The sequence below is a fragment of the Barbatula barbatula genome (assembly GCF_947034865.1).
Source record: "Barbatula barbatula genome assembly, chromosome: 14".
NCBI lineage: Eukaryota > Metazoa > Chordata > Actinopteri > Cypriniformes > Nemacheilidae > Barbatula > Barbatula barbatula.
Window position 1 is genome coordinate 18,263,781 of NC_136777.1, and position 21,806 is coordinate 18,285,586.

Genomic DNA, 21,806 nt, shown 5'->3' on the forward strand with positions numbered 1-21,806 from the left:
GGTACCCAGCTAAGGTTCATCAACGTTAGCCAGAATGGATCAATCAAATCATGTCACTTCAGTGCTGCTAAAATATATGTATTTTTTAATTTTATCAATAAATTCTAGATCTTACTAAACAAATGTTATTGTAGTGTACAAAGAAACCATCTTTGTGCCAGTAGAAAGACATATTCTATTAGAAAAAATGACTGTTTGTGAAATTCAGGAATGTCTACTGCCAGTTGTGTGTGGAGTGTCCCTAGGCAGTACTAAACCCTATAGGCCAGATTTACTTAACAAGGCAAATAAGCGTGAGAGCACTATTGAAAAAAAGTGTTTAACTGTTTATGTATCTTCTTTCGGGCAAAGGTTAAATTTCTTTGATGAATAGACCAGGGGCCTGTACCATGAATGTAGCTGAACAAACTCAGGGTAGTTGGATTAGTTTTGGGTTGACAAAACCAAACCAACGTGATCAAGCTTTGTTGGTACCATGAAGCAGCTCGTGGAGTTTCTTTGTCAACTCAAGCTTTGATCCTGAAGCTAAGATTAGTTTGCGCACGCGTGCACATGAATGAGTGACGTCAGCATGGCTAAACCAATCGCATTATAAATGGATAAAGCGATTTCCACAATATGAACACAAAAATGAATTTCAGCCATGGAGTGATATGTTTCTGCTGTCTACGCAAGAGAGAAGTGTTTCAGAAACACTGCTGATTGCGTTAATGCGCAAGTTAAACACTATATATTACACACATTTACTGTAGTGCTGTAGGGCAAACAGGATCCGCGGGGTCCTCGGTGGAACTACAAGGGGTCCGTGTCCTTGCGGGCAACTTTTGTATGTAAGGCATGGGTACAGAAATATTACAACAAATATTCATTGAAGCTCCCGCATATTGCAATTTTAACCTGCGTGCGGACAAAAAACATCCATTCAGGCAGCAGAAGCAAGAAAGTTAACCTTACATCTGCTTCATCATTTCCCTTCCGAGTACACATGAGAGGAGTCGCGTGCAAATAAAGTTCATTCACATATATTTCTGAACTTCTGTACAAATTTGTTAAAGCTGTAAACGGCTAATTTGACAGGCAAATGACACGCACCGCTTCTGCATTGTAAACTCTGACATCTTACGTGTTTAAAATCAATGAATGCACCGTGTACTGATGGTTCATGTCAAACAAGTTGCCCAAAAAATTACGCGGACTGGTTGCATGTTGGTCTCCTTTTAGTCTGATATGATGCTCTGCAGGAAAAAAAATTGTTAATTTTTTTGCAGAAAGACAACGGAGCTCAGAATTATAAATAGCGGTGTGTTCTGCAACACAGAGAAGCGGAAGAAAATATAAGAATTACACTTAATAAAACGGCCTGCTTTTACAACAGAGTGCATAAGCATCTACCTTTAATAGACTAGTCTTTGCGCCATTAACCAGGGTCAGTCATTTCATTGAAGCCTTAATAAAAACTACTGTTCAGGACAAAGAAAAAAAATGTCCTAATACAGTGAAACTGAAAGTGTTTCAAGAATGTAAAAAATGCAATGCAAATACACGTGATACTTATATTCCACTTTTGTTGTAAGTAAATTGAATTTCATGTAAGAGTGTAAGGGAAAGCCAGCAAATCTGTAAAATCAGATTTTACCTATATAGTAAACAATATTTGATTTTATATTTGTAATATATGTTTTTATATTAGTATTTTTATTTTTATTAAACAGTATAAAAAATAACTAGCCATTCTAACACGCACTGTGAGTCAGTTACGTCACCTATATGTTTCTTTGCTCACAGCTGATTGGTCAAACTTCAGTCTGAGATCTCGAATCCAGAACATAGCCTGCCCCGGAGCAGGTTCGCCGTGCAGCGTAAGATACCATGGCGACGAACACCGAATAAAGCCGAGCTACTCTCATGGTACCTAAAACCCAAGGTTGGCACAAACTAAACTGAAACAATGCTGGCTAGCCACCTAAACCAGCTTCATGGTACAGGCCCCAGGATAGCACTGATCCGATAATATAAACAAACAAAGCATGTTAGTTTCCAGACAAACAATATCATTTTTGTCTTGATTGTAAATTATGCTTTTATAGATAATGATAATGAAGCTGTGATAAACCCAAGTGTCAGTGATTACATACCCTCGGTGCCTCTGCTGCTGAAGATTTCACAGTGGCTTTGTTCACATGCTGTGATTAATAGTGAAAAATGTGATTAAAACATCAACATTTGTGCTCTGTGAACATTGTGGTCTGCTCTGAGCTGAGTGTGTAATGATGGCAGCTCACTCTCTCAATCGGGTCTTCCAGAACTTCATCGATGGTGGCGTACAGTTCTGCAGACTGTTGACGCAGCTTAGCAGGAGAGCACATCTGCACAGCGTAAATCGAACAAGTCAGCCGATACAAAAATCACACCATGTGGTACTTTTATATGACATAATTTCAATGTTGAATATGTTAAAAACATTTAGAAATAAACAGTTAAGTTTGGTACTAAAAGATTTCTCATTCTTAGCTCAGTAGATTTGATGTAGTTTTTTGTTTCTTTTAAATATCCACTTGAGTTTCAGATGTTTCTGCTAAAACTGCTTGGAATAAAAATTTGTAATAGTTATCAATAAAAAGGTAGAATAAAAACAGGAAAAATAAGACAATGGTTAAAATACTGATGCCCTCAGAGATTACCTAAACTATTGTAAAAATTATATTTAAAAACAAATTTTTATATAATACTCGAAAAAAGGCGAGTGTAATGTGTTCCCTTTCTGTCTGTGTCGAGACAGAATGGGGTTTGAACTTGAGAACCTATCATCTCTGATCGTCAATTTCAAAAGGCCAATGAACTTGGCGAATGGCACCCACACAACGTGTTCCAATGAGTTCTCTATTGGTGAGTCCATACAAGTTTATCCACATGGATACCGTCCTGCGATCAGATACAATCTCTGTAGTGCACTCACCCAACTGAGGAAATAACGCTTCGCAGTGTCCCTTAAAAAGCCGAGCAGCTATCTCACCATAGGAGAAGGAGAACCACCATCATCATCGATACGCACAAGCTGATGCCTTACTTCACACTGGAATGTTATAATATCGTGGAAGCGCTCTCCTGTGACACACCCAGGCCAGTCCCATTTTGTCTCGACACAACATCAAGAGGGAGACAGAAAGGGAACGTCTCAGTAACGACTGTAACCTCTGTTACCTGATGCCACCATGCTTTGCTGTACGCTGCAGTTTGATTTGTGCTCATTTGATTCGTTTAGTTTACACACATTCACTTCACACACCTTATGTTACGTAGTGATTTTAGAGGTTTATAATTTAGCGCTATTCCAGCTGTGTCTGCCAAATATTCGTTTCTGTATTTGGATGGATTTGTAATTCGTTTTGAAGCCATTATCCGTGCCTTTCCGAATAAGGTATTTGGCTTCAGGCACATCCCCAGTATAAAACATAAAAGATTGCAAGTTGTTTTTAATGGACAGTGTGGTCTCATTTTACCTCTGAATGCGGGTCCTCCCATGCAGAACAGCTGTCTGGTCTTTGCAAAGCCTCATTCTTGCTGACCTCATCATCTATGGCCTTTAAACAAAAGAAAAGTACAGATGTAGATGAAGCTTAAATATTTAAATTATATACCGGTACGCTACAAAGGCATGACCTTTACGTGTGAGTACTCAAGGGCAGTAGGACAGAGCTGCAAAATCCTGTGGGTAGTCTGTATGAGTCTAATCAGTTCATCCTTTTTCTTCTTTGAATTATAATTGTCTAATATATTTACACCTCTTCTAATGTCTTATGAGGAATGCGACTGGGTGACTTATTCTCTTTGCCTGGTTACTGTTCCACTTAAAGATCGACCAAATACGAACAAGCCCACACTATCAATGAAAAAATCAACAATTCTATTTCACCGTCCTCTAATCACTATATTATGGCTGATATCAAGTGAATATGAAACATTTATTAATTGTACACTAAATAAGAGTAAGATGGATAGAGTGGCTTACCTGCTGTTCGAGAAGTAGTGTATTTGTGGGAATAGCAGCAATTGCCTTGTAAATCGATTTGATCTTGTATGTCTGTGTTAGAGAGTAATCGTTAAGTTATTAATGTTATGACATCAGAAGCATAACAGAGAACAGTTACACCATGAACAAGAGGTCTGGCTTTAGTATAAATCGCAGCTAATGTTAAGACTTTGAATTCTGAAGGAGCCACATTCAAATATGTTGATAATGTGTTCAACATGCTTATGTCACATAAAAACAACACAAACTGTGCAACATAACAAACTTGTCCTATGCAAAGACCTACTGTTATTACATGATTAATATGTATATGAATAACTACACGTTAAGTGCGATTAGATTGGAAATACATTATAGAGCGAATGCCAATGGGTCTCATTCACTCACACACTGCGTAGATTTTTCGAATTAAAAGGCACATTAGAACCTCGCCTAATTCACAACACGTGCGTGCACACATTAATTTTTGTGTAATCTCATCCTAATGTTAGTGAATTTGAAGTATTATAAATGAGCAGCCGCATGCACAAGTTTAGTAATTTGCATAAAACACACCCAGTCCGTCTCCATATTAGGGCTTTTCCTGTCAATTAACTTTTCCTTTCAATTAAGATACTCCAGGCAACCCCATGTGAGGCTGTCTACAGACGAACTCTCGCAACTAATTCCAAGTGCACAGTCCTCAAAGTCAGTTCATACACCATAAAACACCTTTTAGACACTGTGACGAGTCACCCCTGGCGCAATCAGCGTCGCCATGGAGACGGAGGAAATTAGAGCGGCACAACTGCCGATCGTTACCACCTGCAACCACTTCTCAGCGGCTTCAAAAGCCACTGAGACTAGAAGGAAGGTGAGCTACGCTTCTCTTGTGGATGACAGAAGCTAAGAAGTCTTTCTTTATACACCCACAGGAACAGACGAGTAACGAAGGAACGACCGGCCGGACCGCTACCGCACCAACCCTGTACCAACCCGGAAGTGGAGGTACGAGACGCCGAAGGATACGGCGAGGGAAGATCCTCCTCCCCGCTGGATATCACTGGACGTCGACATCCCCCTCGTATACCTCTCGTCTCCTGTTAACCTGCTTAATAAAAGTTTCCCTTCGGGGTGGTTTATTGCAAACTCGTGTACGTGTTGTACTTCACCGGTCACAGACACGCAGTTTAAATACTTCACGTCAGCCGATTATAAAAGCACTGTTACTCAGAGAAAAAGATCAAATAAAAAAAAATAATCGCAGCTCAAGCTATAGTCTAAAGCAGCTTTTCTTACTCTTTTACCTGGTATGAAAATAATTTTAAAATTGAATATACATTTACACATAATTTAATATATATTTATTGATATGTTATTTAAAGTATATAACTATTATCCCAAGATGAAACATACATTTATGCATCAGAGAGAGAAAAGGAAAGGAGGAGACTGGTGATTTTTGCGTACGTATGCTTTCAACTGTTACTATCTTTTCTCTTATATTTAGATTATACAATTTAGTACGAAAGGTTTTGTGAATCATGATTTGTTCTTGAATACGTTCTTACGCATGCTTCACGCATAAATTTGTGCGAAAGCATGCTTGGTGAATGAGACCCATTGTTTTCACAGTGGAGGAACATGCAAGTAGCATGCAGATATGATGAAATGCGCTGTACCTTTCTATTTTTACCATCTGTGCAGTCTTGGGTGCTGCCCCATAAAGAAGGAGAGGGTGATGAACAGAGAGAGTATGAGGGTGAGGGGGAGAGCTGACTGCTTGGGGCTGCTGGGGATGGGGTGCAACGCTCTGAGGTAGAGAACCGCAGGTACGGTTGGACAGAGGGACAAGCAGGAGAGACTGGAGATGTATAGGACAAACAGGTGAGACCTAAGGGTCTGGGAGAGGCTGGTGATGACAGGTGTACATTTTCAGTATCACTTTTGCCATTTTGTAAAGGGGTGTCCTTATGACCCGTTTTAGACAGGTAAGCAGAGGCAGCCAGGACTGTAGGTAAGTTTGGTAAAGTCAAAAGGCTGTGTTTTGTAGGTAAGGTAATGCTACTATTACTGGTAGCATGTCGACAGGAGTCAAATCTTTCTGGTGTCTTCAGTTGTCCTTTGTCACATGCGTTGTTTAAAAATGATATTGCCAGAGCATTTTGGTCTTGTTTTGGAGGCTGTGGTTCTGGATCCTGGCAATACTCCCTACAGGGTCGGTCTATAGAGGAACAAGACTTAGCTTTAGACATATTCATGAGTGAAACCATAGATGCAGCTGAACATGCTGAACAGGAAGTCATGCTAACTGAAGTAATAGGCCAACATGGAGTGTAAGGTCTCTGTAAAGCAGAGGACAGGACAGGTAGACGACCTTTGCGGAGGATGGCAGTTAGCAGGGATAACCGAGTTGGTGGGGGTCTTTGCCTAGCACGGGGCGAGAGGGGACAAGGTGATGTCCCCCGACTGTCACAACAGGGCGTTTCGCAAGTGGGTGACATCTGCAGCAGACTGGAACCTGGAGCCAGGGCATGTCTTTTAATTCTCACCACTGAGGGAGTGAAAGCTCCTGATCTTATGGAAGAACACGGGGAGACTGTTCGACTAAAAGGGTCGGGAGAACGATTGGGTGACAACATGTGAAGAGCTGACCAGCTCCTTTCCTTGTCCCAGCTCTCAGAGAGAATAGACTCTTTAGAAGAAGCAAGGGAGGTCAGGAAATCAATTGAACTAGCAGGACTTAGGACCTCCTCTCTCTGGGGTGGGCTTTTTAAAAACAGACACGAGCTGACCTCAGCACCCACTGAAATGTTTTGAAAGCCTAGATGAGTAAGGTTGGGTGGTTGGTTATAAATGGTTTCAATGGTGACAGGACTAGGCTTAGGAGTTGTGCAACCAGATTCAACATGAGGTCCAGCTAGCGTTGAGAGTGAGTTAAAGACTGAAATGTCAGCAGACTGTATCTGAGAAAATAAGAAAAAAAGTGAAGAACAATAAACAGACCTCATTAGATCAACAGTTCTACTTTGTCATCATGGGTTGGTCGTAGATTAAACAATGCTTATGGAAAAGTAACTTGTTAAACAACAATTTGCCTTAACTTAGGTAAGATTTTGTCTCAACCATTTCTTTCACTTTTACAGTGTAGTTCATTATAGTACAGGATAGAGTTTAACAAAGCAAATTCATTCAGTTTAAAGGGGATGGTGTGTTGCACGAACACTGCGGAAAACAGCAAGGGCTCATGCAAGTGACACTGCATCGTGTGATCAAAAGTTTAGCAAATAGTACACTTGGTGCATTCAAGTATTGTCAAATAGAACATACTTATGAGATGAACGCACTTTAATGTTACCACAATGCCATTGCACACCACTGGAGAGTTCAGGATTTTCTTTAAGCCCGAAGGTTACAAGGGTGTGTCAGTGTGAAAGATGACAGAAGCAATTGATGCAATGTCTGTAGCTGGTTGTAGCTTTTTGTTGAAATTAAATTTGAAAGATATTCAAAAGCATTGCAATATAACAATAAATATGTAATAATAACTTTAGTGGCTTCATAAATTAATTAAAAACATAACAAAAATCCAGCAAGGTTTGTTTTCTTCATCAGGTTTGTATGTAAATCATTGAAAGTTACACCACTATCTGATTTGAACTACTTGATGTGGTCAATGCAGCTTACCAGGTTGTCAATAGGAACAACCCAGGAGGATTTAAATGCACTTCAGTATACAGCGACCACTGAGTTTTTCTTGGACATACAGTAGGTGTTTTTTCAGAAATCCAAATCACTTTATTTACCTTGATACCAAAAGGACTCTACACACTAAATGGATTGTGAAGTGTGTAAAATCTGTCGACAGAATTGCAAGAAATCACAATGAGCCATCCTATGTACGAAATAGTTTTTTCTGTCTAAATGTCTTAATGTTTAAGTTTTTGATGGGAACCACAGCCTCTTGGTCAGCAAAGAAGACTCGTTACCATGACACTTCCATTAAAGACATTTAAAAGTTATTTAAAAGCAATTGCATCACAACCTGAATAATTAAATATGAATTGAGCCATGATTTTTCAGCTTGTGCTGAATCCCTCATTTTGTCATCACACATATCATACGTAACAATAACATTCCTGTTGAAGATTATGTAGTGGATAAAAAAAAATATTTGACCAGGACTTTGTTTCTGTTCTGACAAAAAAACTAATATTCACCTCATTTTGAGTGCTAATCTTGAATGTTTCTCCAATCTTTTCCTCCTCATGGTCTTGGATATAAATCACCTCAGCCTTGTAGACGCCCTTATTAGCCATCCTCTCTTCAGAATCCCCTGGCTCTCGTGAAGTCTGACACTGGAAAAGAAAATGTTACTAAATGACATCAAATCTGAAACCCCAGCTGTCCCAAAGTGGGCCTTAACTAGAGGTAGTTATTTCTAGCTCCTAAGCACCATATAAATATGAGAGAGCAAGTGAATGCATTTATATATGTGTGTGCATCCCGTTCTATCATGTCCCTCATGTATCACTCACATGGAAGTACACATGACCCACCCGGATTGTGTAAGAACTAAATGCCTTTCGCACACTGTACACACATTTCTCTATCAACATTTCAAATACTGAAATCCCCACACTGCTGCCAATTACATTTCTCCCACATTTGACACTGAAAGCAGTAGTTTACACAAAATTGAAAATCTTGTCATTATTCTCAGTTTTTCTGTGAACACAAAAAAGGAATTGTTTGAGCAATCTAGACATACATACAATAATAGTTCATAGTGACTACAATTGTCAAGCTCAAGTGTTACAATCGGGGTCCCCAGGTTCAGTCCTGGAGGGCCTGTGTGCTGCAGTTTACTTTCAGTTCTAATCAAACACACCTGAACCAGCTAATAAAGGTCTTACTAGACACAGCAGAAACTTGCAGGGAGGTGTATTGAGGTAGGTTCGAGCTAAACACTGCAGGACACCGGCCCTCCAGGAACCAGTTTGGGGACCCCTGAATGAAATAATTATAAAGTAGTTCATATAACATGGGCCCAATATTCCTTTTCTCAAATCTTGCCCTGGAGGGTAAAAGCTGCAGCGGTTAGCTCCAACCCTGATCAAACACACCTGAGCAAGCTAATCAAGGTCTTCAGGCTCACTAGGGGTGTGTCTCAATCAGCTCCATTGACCAGTGGTCTGGCCATTTTATCTCGTTCGCAAAATCCTTCCAGTGCACTGAAATGATCTCTGAAATGTACAGTTATGTTGAAAATAATAGCAGTCCAACATCTAACCAGATCAGACACTATTTTTGGTTGGAATTACATTTCTATATGGCAAATATTTTACTAGTAGGTGTAGTAGAGTAATAGAAAACCAAGAGTCATGAAATGCATGCTGCTAATTCTGTGTAATTGAATCATTAATAGAAAAGGGCGTGTTCAGAATAATATCAGTGTGCAGTTCGATTAGAGAGGTAAATCATTCTCCGAAAAACTGGTGTCAAACAAGTGACCCTTATTTAAGGACGGAGGCAGTCGTTCCAGACATTGTTCAGAAGAACAGCATACTTTGATTAAAATATTGTTTAGAGAGGGAAAACATATAAAGAAGTGCTAAATAATTTATATCAAATACTTTAAAATGGCGACCAAAACCAGAATGGATCAAAGAATAGCCAAAATGGCAAAGACTCCAGGGTGATCAAAGAAAGTCTGATGTTACCTGTGAGTACTGTTAAAATTAGAAGACACCAATGTGAAGCCAAGCATGCACCTCCATGCAACACAGATGTGAAGCAGTTCTTAGAAACCGAAAACTAAACATTAGCTCAGTGTTTCTCAAGAACGGTAAATCTTAAAGAATTTTCATTTTATATGTTTCACTTTCTGTAGAGTAATAACAAATTTTTTACTTTTTTCTTCATGTTTTGATTTAGAAGCAATGTAACATGTGTATTCGCGTTTATAATACTTACACTTGTGACAACTAAAGAAAAAGAGATGACAAACAGTTTCCTTTATGTTTAGTTTCTGACCGATAATTAACTGCTAGGTGTATAACTAACAAAGTGAGCTAGCATACACCATGCCTTCAAAAGTTAACACTGCATGAAAAATAACCTTCTTCCCCAGTTTCTGATTTGGGCATACGTGAGATATTTTTAGACACAAATCATAATCCACACCAACAAAAGACTTGAGTGTTATGAAGTGAAACGTGGGTGGTTTTAATGATCGTTTCTGTTCAGCCCGCTTGTTTTATTGTGTTTAACTACAGCTGTTGTCTGTGTTTTTGTTTGGCAATGGCAGCATGTGGTAAAGTATCAAATTGCAGTCTGTATTCTGTCGATTGTGGCACTAATCAACACAACAAGGTTATATTTTAAATTCCTTATGTAGCCGAATCTGTGCTGGTTTGTATTGGCCGCCTCCCGTTTTCGCTTTGTTTTGCCTCCAGCTAATGCTGTGACGTAAGCATGACGCCGGCCGGAAAGGGGTCTATAAACACACATTGCTAGACAGGCAGGGACACAATCTACAATTAAATTGAATTGAATAATTGACCAAATTTGTGCATGGATATGTAGAAGAAGTGTTTGTCATATGTAAGTCAACCAATATAACAAATAAAGTCAGAGAGATGTCGGTTTTGACTCTTGTTGATAATTACTTGCTGTGAAGTATCACAACACGCTTAAGCTGTCACGTCAAAGGAAAATAAGTGAATGTAAAGTGAGCCAGGGTCCTTATACCAGTGCCCGGACCCGTGCACACGATATACTAATTCACAACCTCAGGAGCTATTGAGACAAAGGGAAATCACATGTGAGTGAGGACCAGATTGGAGGAACCTAGTAAGCAAGCAAGCAAGCAATCATCGCCTCCTGAAGGCTTGGTGATATGAACGACCTTCATGACACATTTAAAAAAAGTGTTTCCTTTATGTTCTACAGAAAAACTGCATAAATCTGGTTTAGACTTACCTTGAGGAAGAGTGAAAATGAGATAAGGTTTGATTTGGGGTGAATTCTTCTTTTAACATTGGCATTAAGTGCTGGCATTTTGTTTCATTCAGACTTTTTTAGATTTTTTTGTAGCATACAGAATAAACAACAGTAGCACACCTTGTTTGCTCCAATTGTCTGAAGACTCGTCTTCCAGTTTGGTGTAATCTTGTTCTCAAAAGGCACAAGGCTGAAAGACTTGAGCTTGGTTGTGAATACAGTGGTGACCTATGAAACAAAAATAGTTTTAAAGTGATTATTGTATGCAAAGAAACTTTGTGTAAGGCACATGGAAATGAAAACAACAAAGAGCCATCAAGCCTCCATCAACTCTAACAAATTATATAATGAAAAAGAGTGCTGTATCCAATTGAGTATGAGACATCCGTGTGTAGTCTGATTGGAGAACTGAATGTTGCAGAGAAATATAAACTGCATTGTCCTCACTATGAAGCATAAATCAAGGTCTGCGATTACAAAATCAGGCCACAGCATTTTATAACACGTCGTTTTGCAATAATGCACTTTTTGACAGCAGAAGTTAATTTCAGTATTTTATATATAATTTATATTCATATTAATTTATATAAATATTTTATTGTACATTAATTGTAATTAAACCTACTCAACTACCGGAAGTTAAGTTTGGGCCACATAATATTTATTTATGTTGTTGCAGCTGAAACCATCTACATTTATGTCAAAAAAATTATTTACTTACAGTACCTAAATAAATCCTAATCCACAAACCAGACGAACATGCGATTTGAACAAATTCTTTCTATTCAAAAAGACATTGACTGTGGTACAACAAACTCTGAATAATGGTGACTTAAAAAAAATGGTGACCTTGATTTATGCAAGTTTTACCTTTAGTTGGATGTTAGCGCTGTCCTTGACATCAAAGAAATGGGACAATTTTGTGTTGCAGATTGCTTACAGGCTGTTCAGTGGAATGCACTATGGCTGTGGAAGGGATGGCCCTATTCTGTTTACATATTTAAATCTAACAATCAAAGATGGTCTTCTAAAACTGTTGGGTCTGTATTTTGAAGTCATCATTATTTTGTGTACCTCTTCTGTTATCAGATGTCCCAACTCATACTTAACCAAATGTTGTTTGTCATGTAAATTAAAAATATTTTACCACTAGCTACTGATTGACAGGGCGTAAAGTGGTCGTTTACTGTACACTCTTCAAAATAAAGATGCTTAAATGGTTCTTCACAGCAATGCCATAGAACCATATTTGGTTCCACAAATAGCCATTCAGTCAGTGGCAGATTAACCATATGGACAAGACTTTAGGGGCACCAAATAAACCAGCATATACAAAATAAAAAAAATTAAAAATGTACCTAAGCACTTGTTTTGTAAGTCACGCATCTGCGCTAAATAAGCATGACACCATGGCACCCCGCACTTTTTCGACACATCTCGGCCAACATTCTCACACATGTTTTCTGCTTTGTTACAAAGATTTGAGTGAACTAACATTCGGGCAATCACAAGTGAGTGTTCTGAGGCGACTGGTCTTTCGTGTACACTCAAACAGATGCAAACGGGAATGGTGCAGAGCCGTTGTTGTAGCGGCGACTAAAAATGGGAGGATTAGCACTGATTAATAAAGGTATACATTATATACTGTACATGGCATGCATCAGAAATAAAGTGGCATATTGCTAATAATTTAAGGTCCAAACCTGCATTTTAAAGTGAAAGTTAAGATCAGTGTCATCACTTTAGCAATCAATTCAAATGTGTACTTTTTAACGGAGTACACTTATCGCATCATATGTACACCCATGTGCAGATTGCAGTGCATGCGATTATATGTATACCAGTTTGTAATTTCATATCTTGTTAATTGTATGTCAATTTTACAAAAAAAAAGAAAGCATCACAGAAAAAAACATTCTGGAAATGATAAACTGCTTTGTGTTAGCTAGCTGTCTAGCTTCTTCAGAGTGACGCAGTTGCGAGGACAGTATTATCCGAGCTAGTTTAGTGGCGGAGTGATACAAACAGTTGTGATACTGGTGGAATATTGCATGGCTCAGATTCGGATTCAGAATCAGATTCGAGAAGCAGAAAGAACTGTTGTATAATTAACTCAATGTATTTTCTACTTGTACGCACGTGTTTATAAATGTCAGAATCCTAAAATAAACATTATGTGGTTGAAAGCAATGCATAGTTGTGGCATGTCGCAGGATTGAGTATGTCTGTTTCTGGGTCAGGGCCAGCCAAAAGCGCTGAATGTTCTTATCATACGCTGCAGTGACCAGTCTAGAATAATCACACCGATGTGATCGTGCACATGTGTTGTATGAAAGAGTTTACAATTCTTTATGGAACTATATAGACAAAAAAGATTCTTCGATGGCATCGTGAAGCGCCTTTTTTTTAAAGTGTAGGTGCATTTGAGGTATGGTTAAATCACTTTTATTAAAGAATAAGTTCTGGTCCTTGATTCTGATTGGTTGAGCCACGTTCTAAGCCGTTATAAAATACCTACTGCTGACAGCATTACATAGCCTTAGTACCACTGTGAAACTGTTGTTGCATCTGTGTTTCTTGACCATTCGACACATACACTCTATAAACTGCTGGGTTATTTTTTCAACCCAAACGCTGGGTTAAGACCGCTGGGTACGAAAACTGGTTGATTTGACCCAAATTTGGGTTGGCGACCATAACCCAACAGTGCTGGGTTGTTCATGCGGACGTTAAAGAGAGCATGCACGTCACGTTAAAAAGGTTCCGAAGGTTTCCTCGGTGTTGATAATACTCCGCCTACCGTTTGCGGTGCTTGACATAATATTGCGGCTTTTGGCAGAAATGTGTTTGGGGAAAAAACAACGAAATAGCGTTAAATGTGAAAATGCCTGAGGTGAACTTTGGGGGTTAAATCAGCCTGTATCCCGCAGTAACCAGTGGGAGGGACAAGTGAGAGGGAACTTGTAAAGTTTCTTGGGACATGTAATGAAAACGCTTCACTATTTTTTTAAATAAGCCTTTTAGTCTTCCTTTCTTGACGACAATTGAAAAACCCAATGCTTCGGGCTTAAGGACTATTTTTTGTTGGCGGATGTACTGCGCAATTAGTAAACGGAGTCTGCTCAGGGAAGTGAGACGGCGCGAAAACTGAAGCTGAGGCTCAGCGTTGGATTCTTTAGGCCAGAAAAGGTAAGATGGTGTAAAATTACTTTAGTATTTCTTAATCGTATACTTTATATTTAAGATACATTTTGGTGTATTATTAGTCGTTTGTTATAATTGCGGTTATTTATACGCCTTGCTGCCCTGATAATTTCCCGCCTAGCAAGTTTTCAGTTTTCGACAATTTTCGTGTAGTTATTCATTCATTATATCACAATTTATTTGTTCACACAGAAAATACTATATTTTTAGCTGTCTTAAACGTTCAACCTGCTTAAGCAGACAGACATGATTAGACCCATTAAGATAACTAACGTAACGCTATATCATGACGTTCATTTTCCTTTCTCTTGAATATATCATATTCAAGAGAACTTCAACATCCACATTGGAAAGCCACAGGCGGCTGACTTCGTCAACCTGACCGCATCATTTCTCCTCGAGCAGGTTTCCACATCAGCAACCCACAAGTCTGGAAACCATCTAGATCTGATCTTCACAAGGTACTGCTCCACTCATCACTCTCAGGTCACCCCGCTGCACACGTCTGATCACTTCTTCGTCACCCTTGACCTCGACCTCACTGCTCCGGATATCGCAGATGTCTAACCGATGGTCACCTTCCGGCGCAACCTGCGGTCTCTCCCTCCCTCCTGTTTTTCCTCTGCTGTCTTCTCTGCACTCCCCCCCTCTGATGAGCTCTCTCTTTTAGATACAGACAATGCCACACACACCCTGTGTTCCACGCTTTAATCCTGCTTGGACAACCTATGCCCCCTTGCATCTGGACCAGCCCGTCCATCCCCGTCGGCTCCCTGGTTATCGGATGTCCTGCGTGAGCATAGCGCCAGCCTCCGGTCAGCTGAGAGAAAATGGCGCAAGTCAAAAGACCCTGCTGACCTCTCTCTCTACTTATCTCTTCTCTCTTCTTTCTCTGTAGATGTCACCTCTGCAAAAACAGATTACTACCACTCGAGGATCTGCAACTCTCCGGACTCTCGAACGCTCTTCAAAACCTTCTCTGCTCTCCTCTGTCCGCCTGCTCCTGCACCTTCATCGTAGTTAACAGCTGCTGATTTTGCATCGTTCTTCGTAAAGAAAACTACTGCCATCAGCAGCCAGTTCTCTACGCCACCATCTGTCGAACCCGCCCACATCCCTGACACGTGTGTGCTCCCTGCCTTTTCTACTCTGTCTGAAGCTGATGTCTCAAAGGTCATTGGCTCCAACCACCCTACCACCTGCCCACTGGATCCCATCCCCACCCATCTCCTCCAGGCCATCTCTCCAACGGTTGTGCCTGCTCTGACCCACATCATCAACTCTTCGCTCACCACTAGGACATTTCCCACAGCGTTCAAAGAGGCCCGCATCACACCGCTTCTAAAGAAACCCACCCTGGACCCTACACTTCTAGAAAACTACAGGCCTGTCTCCCTTCTTCCCTTCATCGCCAAAGCCCTGGAGCGAGTTGTGTTCAATCAGCTCTCCTCCTTTCTCATGCCGAACAACCTCCTGGACAGCAATCAGTCTGGGTTCAAGACCGGTCATTCCACAGAGACTGCACTGCTCTCAGTCATCGAAGCCCTGAGACTGGCAAAAGCAGCATCCATGTCATCTGTGCTCATCCTACTGGATCTGTCTGCTGCCTTTGACACTGTCAATCATCACATCCTCCTGGCTTCTCTCAGTGCTATGGGTGTCTCTGGAATGGCGTTGCAATGGTTTGAGTCCTACCTCTCGGGTAGGTCATTCAGAGTATCCTGGAGAGATGAGGTCTCCGCGTCCCAACAGCTCAACACGGGGGTGCCACAGGGCTCAGTGCTTGGACCGCTACTCTTCTCCATTTACATGACATCCCTCGGCTCGGTCATTCAGAAGCATGGCTTCTCCTATCACTGCTATGCCGATGACACACAACTCTACTTGTCATTTCAACCGGACGATCCGACGGTCGCTGCTCGCATCGCGGTATGCCTGAGTGACATCTCGCTTTGGATGAAGGATCATCACCTGCAGCTAAACCTTGCAAAAACGAAACTGCTTGTGATCCCGGCCAACCCAAAGATTCACCACAACCTTGCCATTCAACTAGGCTCATCAACGATTACACCGTCCAGCACAGCCAGAAACCTGGGAGTGGTAATCGATGATCGGCTTAACCTCACAAGTCATGTTGCCAGCACCACCCGGTCCTGTAGATTCATCCTCTACAACATTAGGAAAATTAGACCTTTCCTATCGGAGCACTCTACGCAAGTCCTAGTCCAGGCTCTTGTCCTGTCCAAACTGGATTATTGCAATGCGCTTCTGGCTGGACTTCCTGCTTGCACAATCAAACCTCTCCAGATGATCCAGAATGCGGCGGCAAGAGTGGTCTTCAATGAACCGAAAAGAGCGCATGTAACTCCGCTCTTCATCAGGTTACACTGGCTCCCTGTTGCCGCCCGCATAAAGTTCAAAGCTATGCTCCTGGCCTACAAGACCAACACCGGATCTGCACCATCGTATCTCCACTCGCTAATGCAGATCTATGTTCCTGCCAGATCACTGCGGTCTGCAAAGGAACAACGACTAGTGGTACCATCCCAAAAAGGAAAAAAGTCACTCTCCCGTACCTTCTCTGGATCTGTTCCACATTGGTGGAACGATCTACCAGCTGCTACAAGATCAGCAGACTCGTTTGCCATCTTTAAAAAACGCCTAAAAACGCATCTCTTCCGTCAACACGTCGCTGATTGATTTTTCCTAATTCTCTTCCCTTTCCTTCTTAAAAAAATAAATAAATACTTACTAACCTCACTATTCTTAGCTTTTTATACTGTGCTAGGCTTTAATGGACTAGTTTGATGCACTTATGTATTTTGTTGCCTATGTTGTTATAATTGCTTCCAATGTTTCCTCATCTGTAAGTCGCTTTGGATAAAAGCGTCTGCTAAATGACTAAATGTAAATGTAAATATCAGACATTCACTTCATTACCATTTATTTATTTAATATAAGTTTTTAGTCGCCAGTGTTTCGATTTGAAAGTTTTAAACGTTAGCATGCTGCTGGTTCTGTGTGCATGGTATAGTTCGTTATGCTTCTATAAAAGATTGTATCGAATAAGCTTGGAATCCAACGACAGCGACCACAATTGTTATATGAAGAGTTAAGATGCAAAGTAAATGGAGGGGCCTGATTAAAAAATGGTCATTTAGACTGTTTTGCATCTAATATAGATTATTATTTACATGCCACTTTACGTAATTGAGGATTTATATGAATGTGTCTAGAATGCTAAGATGTCTTGTGACTTTTTTCAGATGGATGAATATGTAAAAAATAAGCATAGAGAATGGAAACTTGACGAGTTATTTCCCACATTTGAAGGGAAGTGTGAATGTATAATATCTTACAGTGTTGTTTATAGCAATGCAAGTGTAATGCACTGCTTTATTCAAGGTTAAAGTTTTATTAAAAGGGATAGTTTATCCAAAAATTTATTTTTTGTAATGTTTTGTCACCCACATTACACTATTTAAGACCTCCTAGCATCTTTAGAACACAAATTAAGATATTTTAGATCCACATCCGAGATATTCCATACCACCTAATAGACATCATGCTAATTGTTCCCGTCAAGGTCCAGAAAAGTACTTTTATCAACATATTCTTCTCTACCCTGTCAGTCTAAGATGTGCGTCCATGAGAGCACTTGAATACATTCGCATCCTCTCGGTGACGTACTTAGCATTTGTCGAATTTGTCTATCCGAGATTTTTCACGATTTAAGAACAGTGTTCTGTCATGATCCTGCCTCTCCTTGTCTTGGTTTTCGAGTCTTGTGTCAGATCATGTCAGTCCCATGTGTTTTGTGTGGAGAAAGAGCATTGTTTTGGTTTGAGAAGCCATGCTCTCTCTCCGGTGTCACGTCCTTTAGTCCCGCCCCCTTGTTTCCCTGGTTAGCGGTCCATTAGTGTTAGTCTTGTCTCCAGCCCTGGTCCATCTTTCCCTTAGTGTTTCAGTCCCCTCACCTGCCTCGTGCAATCCTCCTGTTAGCTTTCCCTTAGTGTTTCATCCATGTCACCTGCCGCCACTCTCCCTGTGTCATCAGTCCTTGTTAGTGTTTCCCTTTATCAAGCCCCAGTTTCCCTCTGTCTCTTGTCGGTTCATTTTGCATTTTGCACACTTTGCACATTTACCCTTCGTCTGTCTGGATTACCCGTGTTCCTGTTCCCTGGACTCAAGTTTGTGGACTTAGTTTGTTATTCTTAAGACCTTGTTGTTTTGTCCCCCTTGTGGGAAGTTTTAGTTTTCAGTCTTGTTTGTGTTCGTGTTTTCCCCATCGAGGGTCTTTGTTTTGAAATAAAGTCTTGTTGTTCCACACATGTCTGCCTGCGCTTGGGTTCTGTCCACAACCATAACAGAATGAACCGACCAAGAAGAACCCAGCAGGCAGCAGTGTTTGCTGCAAGGTCCCGCCAGCCTCGTCCCCTCTGCAGCATTCGCCAGGATAACTCCGACCTGGCGTACTACCTTGATAGGTTTCTGGAAGCTGCAGGAGAGGTGGTCCTCGGAGAGGAGGAGGTGACCGCAGCATTCATCCACGGCCTCAGGGTTCCCCTATCGCCAGCAGAGACGAGGAGGCTGAGACCGCTGGACTTCGAGGGTGTGCTCAGGTTTGTCATGAGCCGACCGGAGCCCAGGGTCTCAACACATCCGTGTTTTGCATCTCCGTTGGGCCCCATCCCTGAGGGTCTTGCCCTGAAGCTCGGGGTGTTGACAATCACCGCGCCCTCACCCTCTGCTCCACCACCAGCTAGCCTCCGTGGTAGGCGTGGACGGCGGGAGTCATGGGACTCCCCGTCCGACTCTTCCAGCACGGAGATAGGGGGGTCCCCCACCGCCACTCTGCAGCCGGCCACACGTCCTGTGAGCCGGTCAAAGAGGAAGAAGCAGAGGAGAGTGGCACCATCCTGTCCTGCCCAGCAGCCGGTATCCAGCCCTGCCCAGGCGTCAAGTCCGGTGGTCCCGTCAAGTCAGGTGGTCCCGTCAAGTCCGGTGGTCCCGTCAAGTCCGGTGGTCCCGTCAAGTCCGGTGGTCCCGTCAAATCCGGTGGTCCCTTCAAGTCCGGTGGTCCCGTGTCCGGCACCCAGTCCTGTCCAGCCGGCCTCTCAGCCGGTCTTCCTGTCATGCCGTACCCCTTCTAGTTTCTCCCACTCCAAGAGAGGTATCCCTACCATGCCCAGGCCTTCCTACCCCACCCCCCCACCCAGCTCTAGGAAGCAGGGTCCTGTCCCTCCTAAGTCCCCACCCAGTTATTATGTTCCCAAGTTTGTCCCACCCATTCCACCTCCCCCCTTCCCATTGATGTTCATTTTATTGTCCAACCCCAATCCCTTTTTAGTCATGTTAGCCCTGCCCTTAGTGTGTTCTGTTCTGTGTTTATGGTGTCTGTCCTCCTGTCTGTCTGTCTTGTTATGTTTAGTGAGATCTTGAAGAACTCCTGGAGGAGTTCTTTAAGACGGGGGCTCTGTCATGATCCTGCCTCTCCTTGTCTTGGTTTTCGAGTCTTGTGGCAGGATCATGTCAGTCCCATGTGTTTTGTGTGGAGAAAGAGCATTGTTTTGGTTTGAGAAGCCATGCTCTCTCTCCGGTGTCACATCCTTTAGTCCAGCCCCCTTGTTTCCCCGGTTAGCGGTCCATTAGTGTTAGTCTTGTCTCCAGCCCTGGTCCATCTTTCCCTTAGTGTTTCAGTCCCCTCACCTGCCTCGTGCAATCCTCCTGTTAGCTTTCCCTTAGTGTTTCATCCATGTCACCTGCCGCCACTCTCCCTGTGTCATCAGTCCTTGTTAGTGTTTCCCTTTATCAAGCCCCAGTTTCCCACTGTCTCTTGTCGGTTCATTTTGCATTTTGCACACTTTGCACATTTACCCTTCGTCTGTCTGGATTACCCGTGTTCCTGCTCCCTGGACTCAAGTTTGTGGACTTAGTTTGTTATTCTTAAGACCTTGTTTGTTTTGTCCCCCTTGTGGGAAGTTTTAGTTTTCAGTTTTGTTTGTGTTCATGTTTTCCCCATCGAGGGTCTTTGTTTTGAAATAAAGTCTTGTTGTTCGACACATGTCTGCCTGCGCTTGGGTTCTGTCCACAACCATAACATGTTCACAGGATTTTGACAGACTTGTGGCGTTGGTGACGTCACAAACACAAATTAATTAACGTATTTGTGACATTAAGTGAATGCATTGTATGGGTAACACTGGAGTATCCTCAAGAATCTGTGCAGACACGTTTGACATCATAAAGAGTATTGCGATGTCATGCACCCATCGATTTGCACAGCGACCCATTAAGTTCAACGCTCCCATATACACCAAATCACATATTGCAAAAAATTTGAGACAACCACGGGACACTCATATCGGATCTGAATGGTTGCTAGAGCGTGGACAATCAATCATTTAAATTTTAGTCTGTGCGTAGCCATAGTGTTTTTACATGATTGTAATTTCCTTAGTTTGGTCTGTTTCATTGTATATACTTTCATCTAGCAGATGACAGACTTACTAACAATAGAGCATGTAATTTCCCCCATCAGTATATAACAAGTTCTGGATGTCACTTCTTTTACAGGTGAGAAGATTGACCAAGAGACACTCTTCCTTTTAGACGACTCCACGCTGACCACGCTTATCCCTGTTATTGGACTTCGTCTAAAATTCAAGAAGTACCTCAAGAATGTGCTTGATGTAAGTGCAAGGTATTAGGTGTAGACAACATGGGGTACATCTGCTTTAAATGCAAAAGGTCTTTAGAGCCTAATATCAGAGCTTATTTTATACTTAAGAATTGTACATGAATTTTCTACATCAAGGTTCTTTCAGTGTGCTCAAGTTGGATGTCATTACTCATATAGTATTATTAGATCATTTAGAAGACACCTACTGGAACATTTTTAAGAATTTACAGAAAAAGTGATGAAAACCCCTTCAGTTGAGCCCGGGGACAGTTGTTGATGCTGTTGAACATTGTGATGAGGATTGTGATAACCTTTTTGAGGAATGTGATGAGTTGGATGAAGAAAATATGAAGGGTAGAGTAGCACTGTTTTTGGCTAAATTAAGGTCAAATTCCTCACTGACAATTATGTAGTTGAGCACACATCTGGGCTCATCAATTATGTTGTTGGATCCCTACAGAGACAAACAGTGTCTTTTTTTAAAGACCTAATGGGCAGAAGCTTTTAAAACATGTTGCATCTACTGCTCATCCATTTCAGGGCTTTGAAATATTAAACATGATCTGAGATTGTTTTAATGCCAAAAATTAAATTAAATTTTTCTGTGACAATTTCTCTGTTGCTTTGGTTGAATGTTTACTGATTCTGACATGCTGATGTGCATAAAGTGTAAAAAGTTCAAATGTTTTTAAGTCAATGATTTCTTTTACATTTCCTACTAGAGAAATTGTCACAGCAAAATCAATTGTAGAGTAGAGTTTATCCAGTTTGTTATTTTTACACAATGTAACTGATGCTGACATTGTGTAGAGGTGTGTTAAACATATTAGAGAATGTTTTTATGCCAATGTTTTACACTACAATTGATACATTTTTACTGTGAGCATTTCTTAGAAAGAATTCATG

At 41.3% G+C, this 21,806-nt stretch overlaps 1 protein-coding gene across 1 annotated transcript in view; it reads right to left on the minus strand.

The window, feature by feature from the left end:
* mlip (muscular LMNA-interacting protein) overlaps nt 1-21,806 on the minus strand; it is a 50,090-nt gene that overhangs the window by 13,881 nt on the left and 14,403 nt on the right. The window contains exons 2-8 of the mRNA XM_079473736.1: nt 11,135-11,242; nt 8,230-8,367; nt 5,692-6,975; nt 4,010-4,081; nt 3,501-3,581; nt 2,283-2,366; nt 2,136-2,183 (exon numbers count right to left, since the gene is read on the minus strand). Coding sequence (XP_079329862.1) covers nt 2,136-2,183; nt 2,283-2,366; nt 3,501-3,581; nt 4,010-4,081; nt 5,692-6,975; nt 8,230-8,367; nt 11,135-11,242 — 1,815 coding nt within the window. The remainder of the gene's footprint in view (nt 1-2,135; nt 2,184-2,282; nt 2,367-3,500; nt 3,582-4,009; nt 4,082-5,691; nt 6,976-8,229; nt 8,368-11,134; nt 11,243-21,806) is intronic.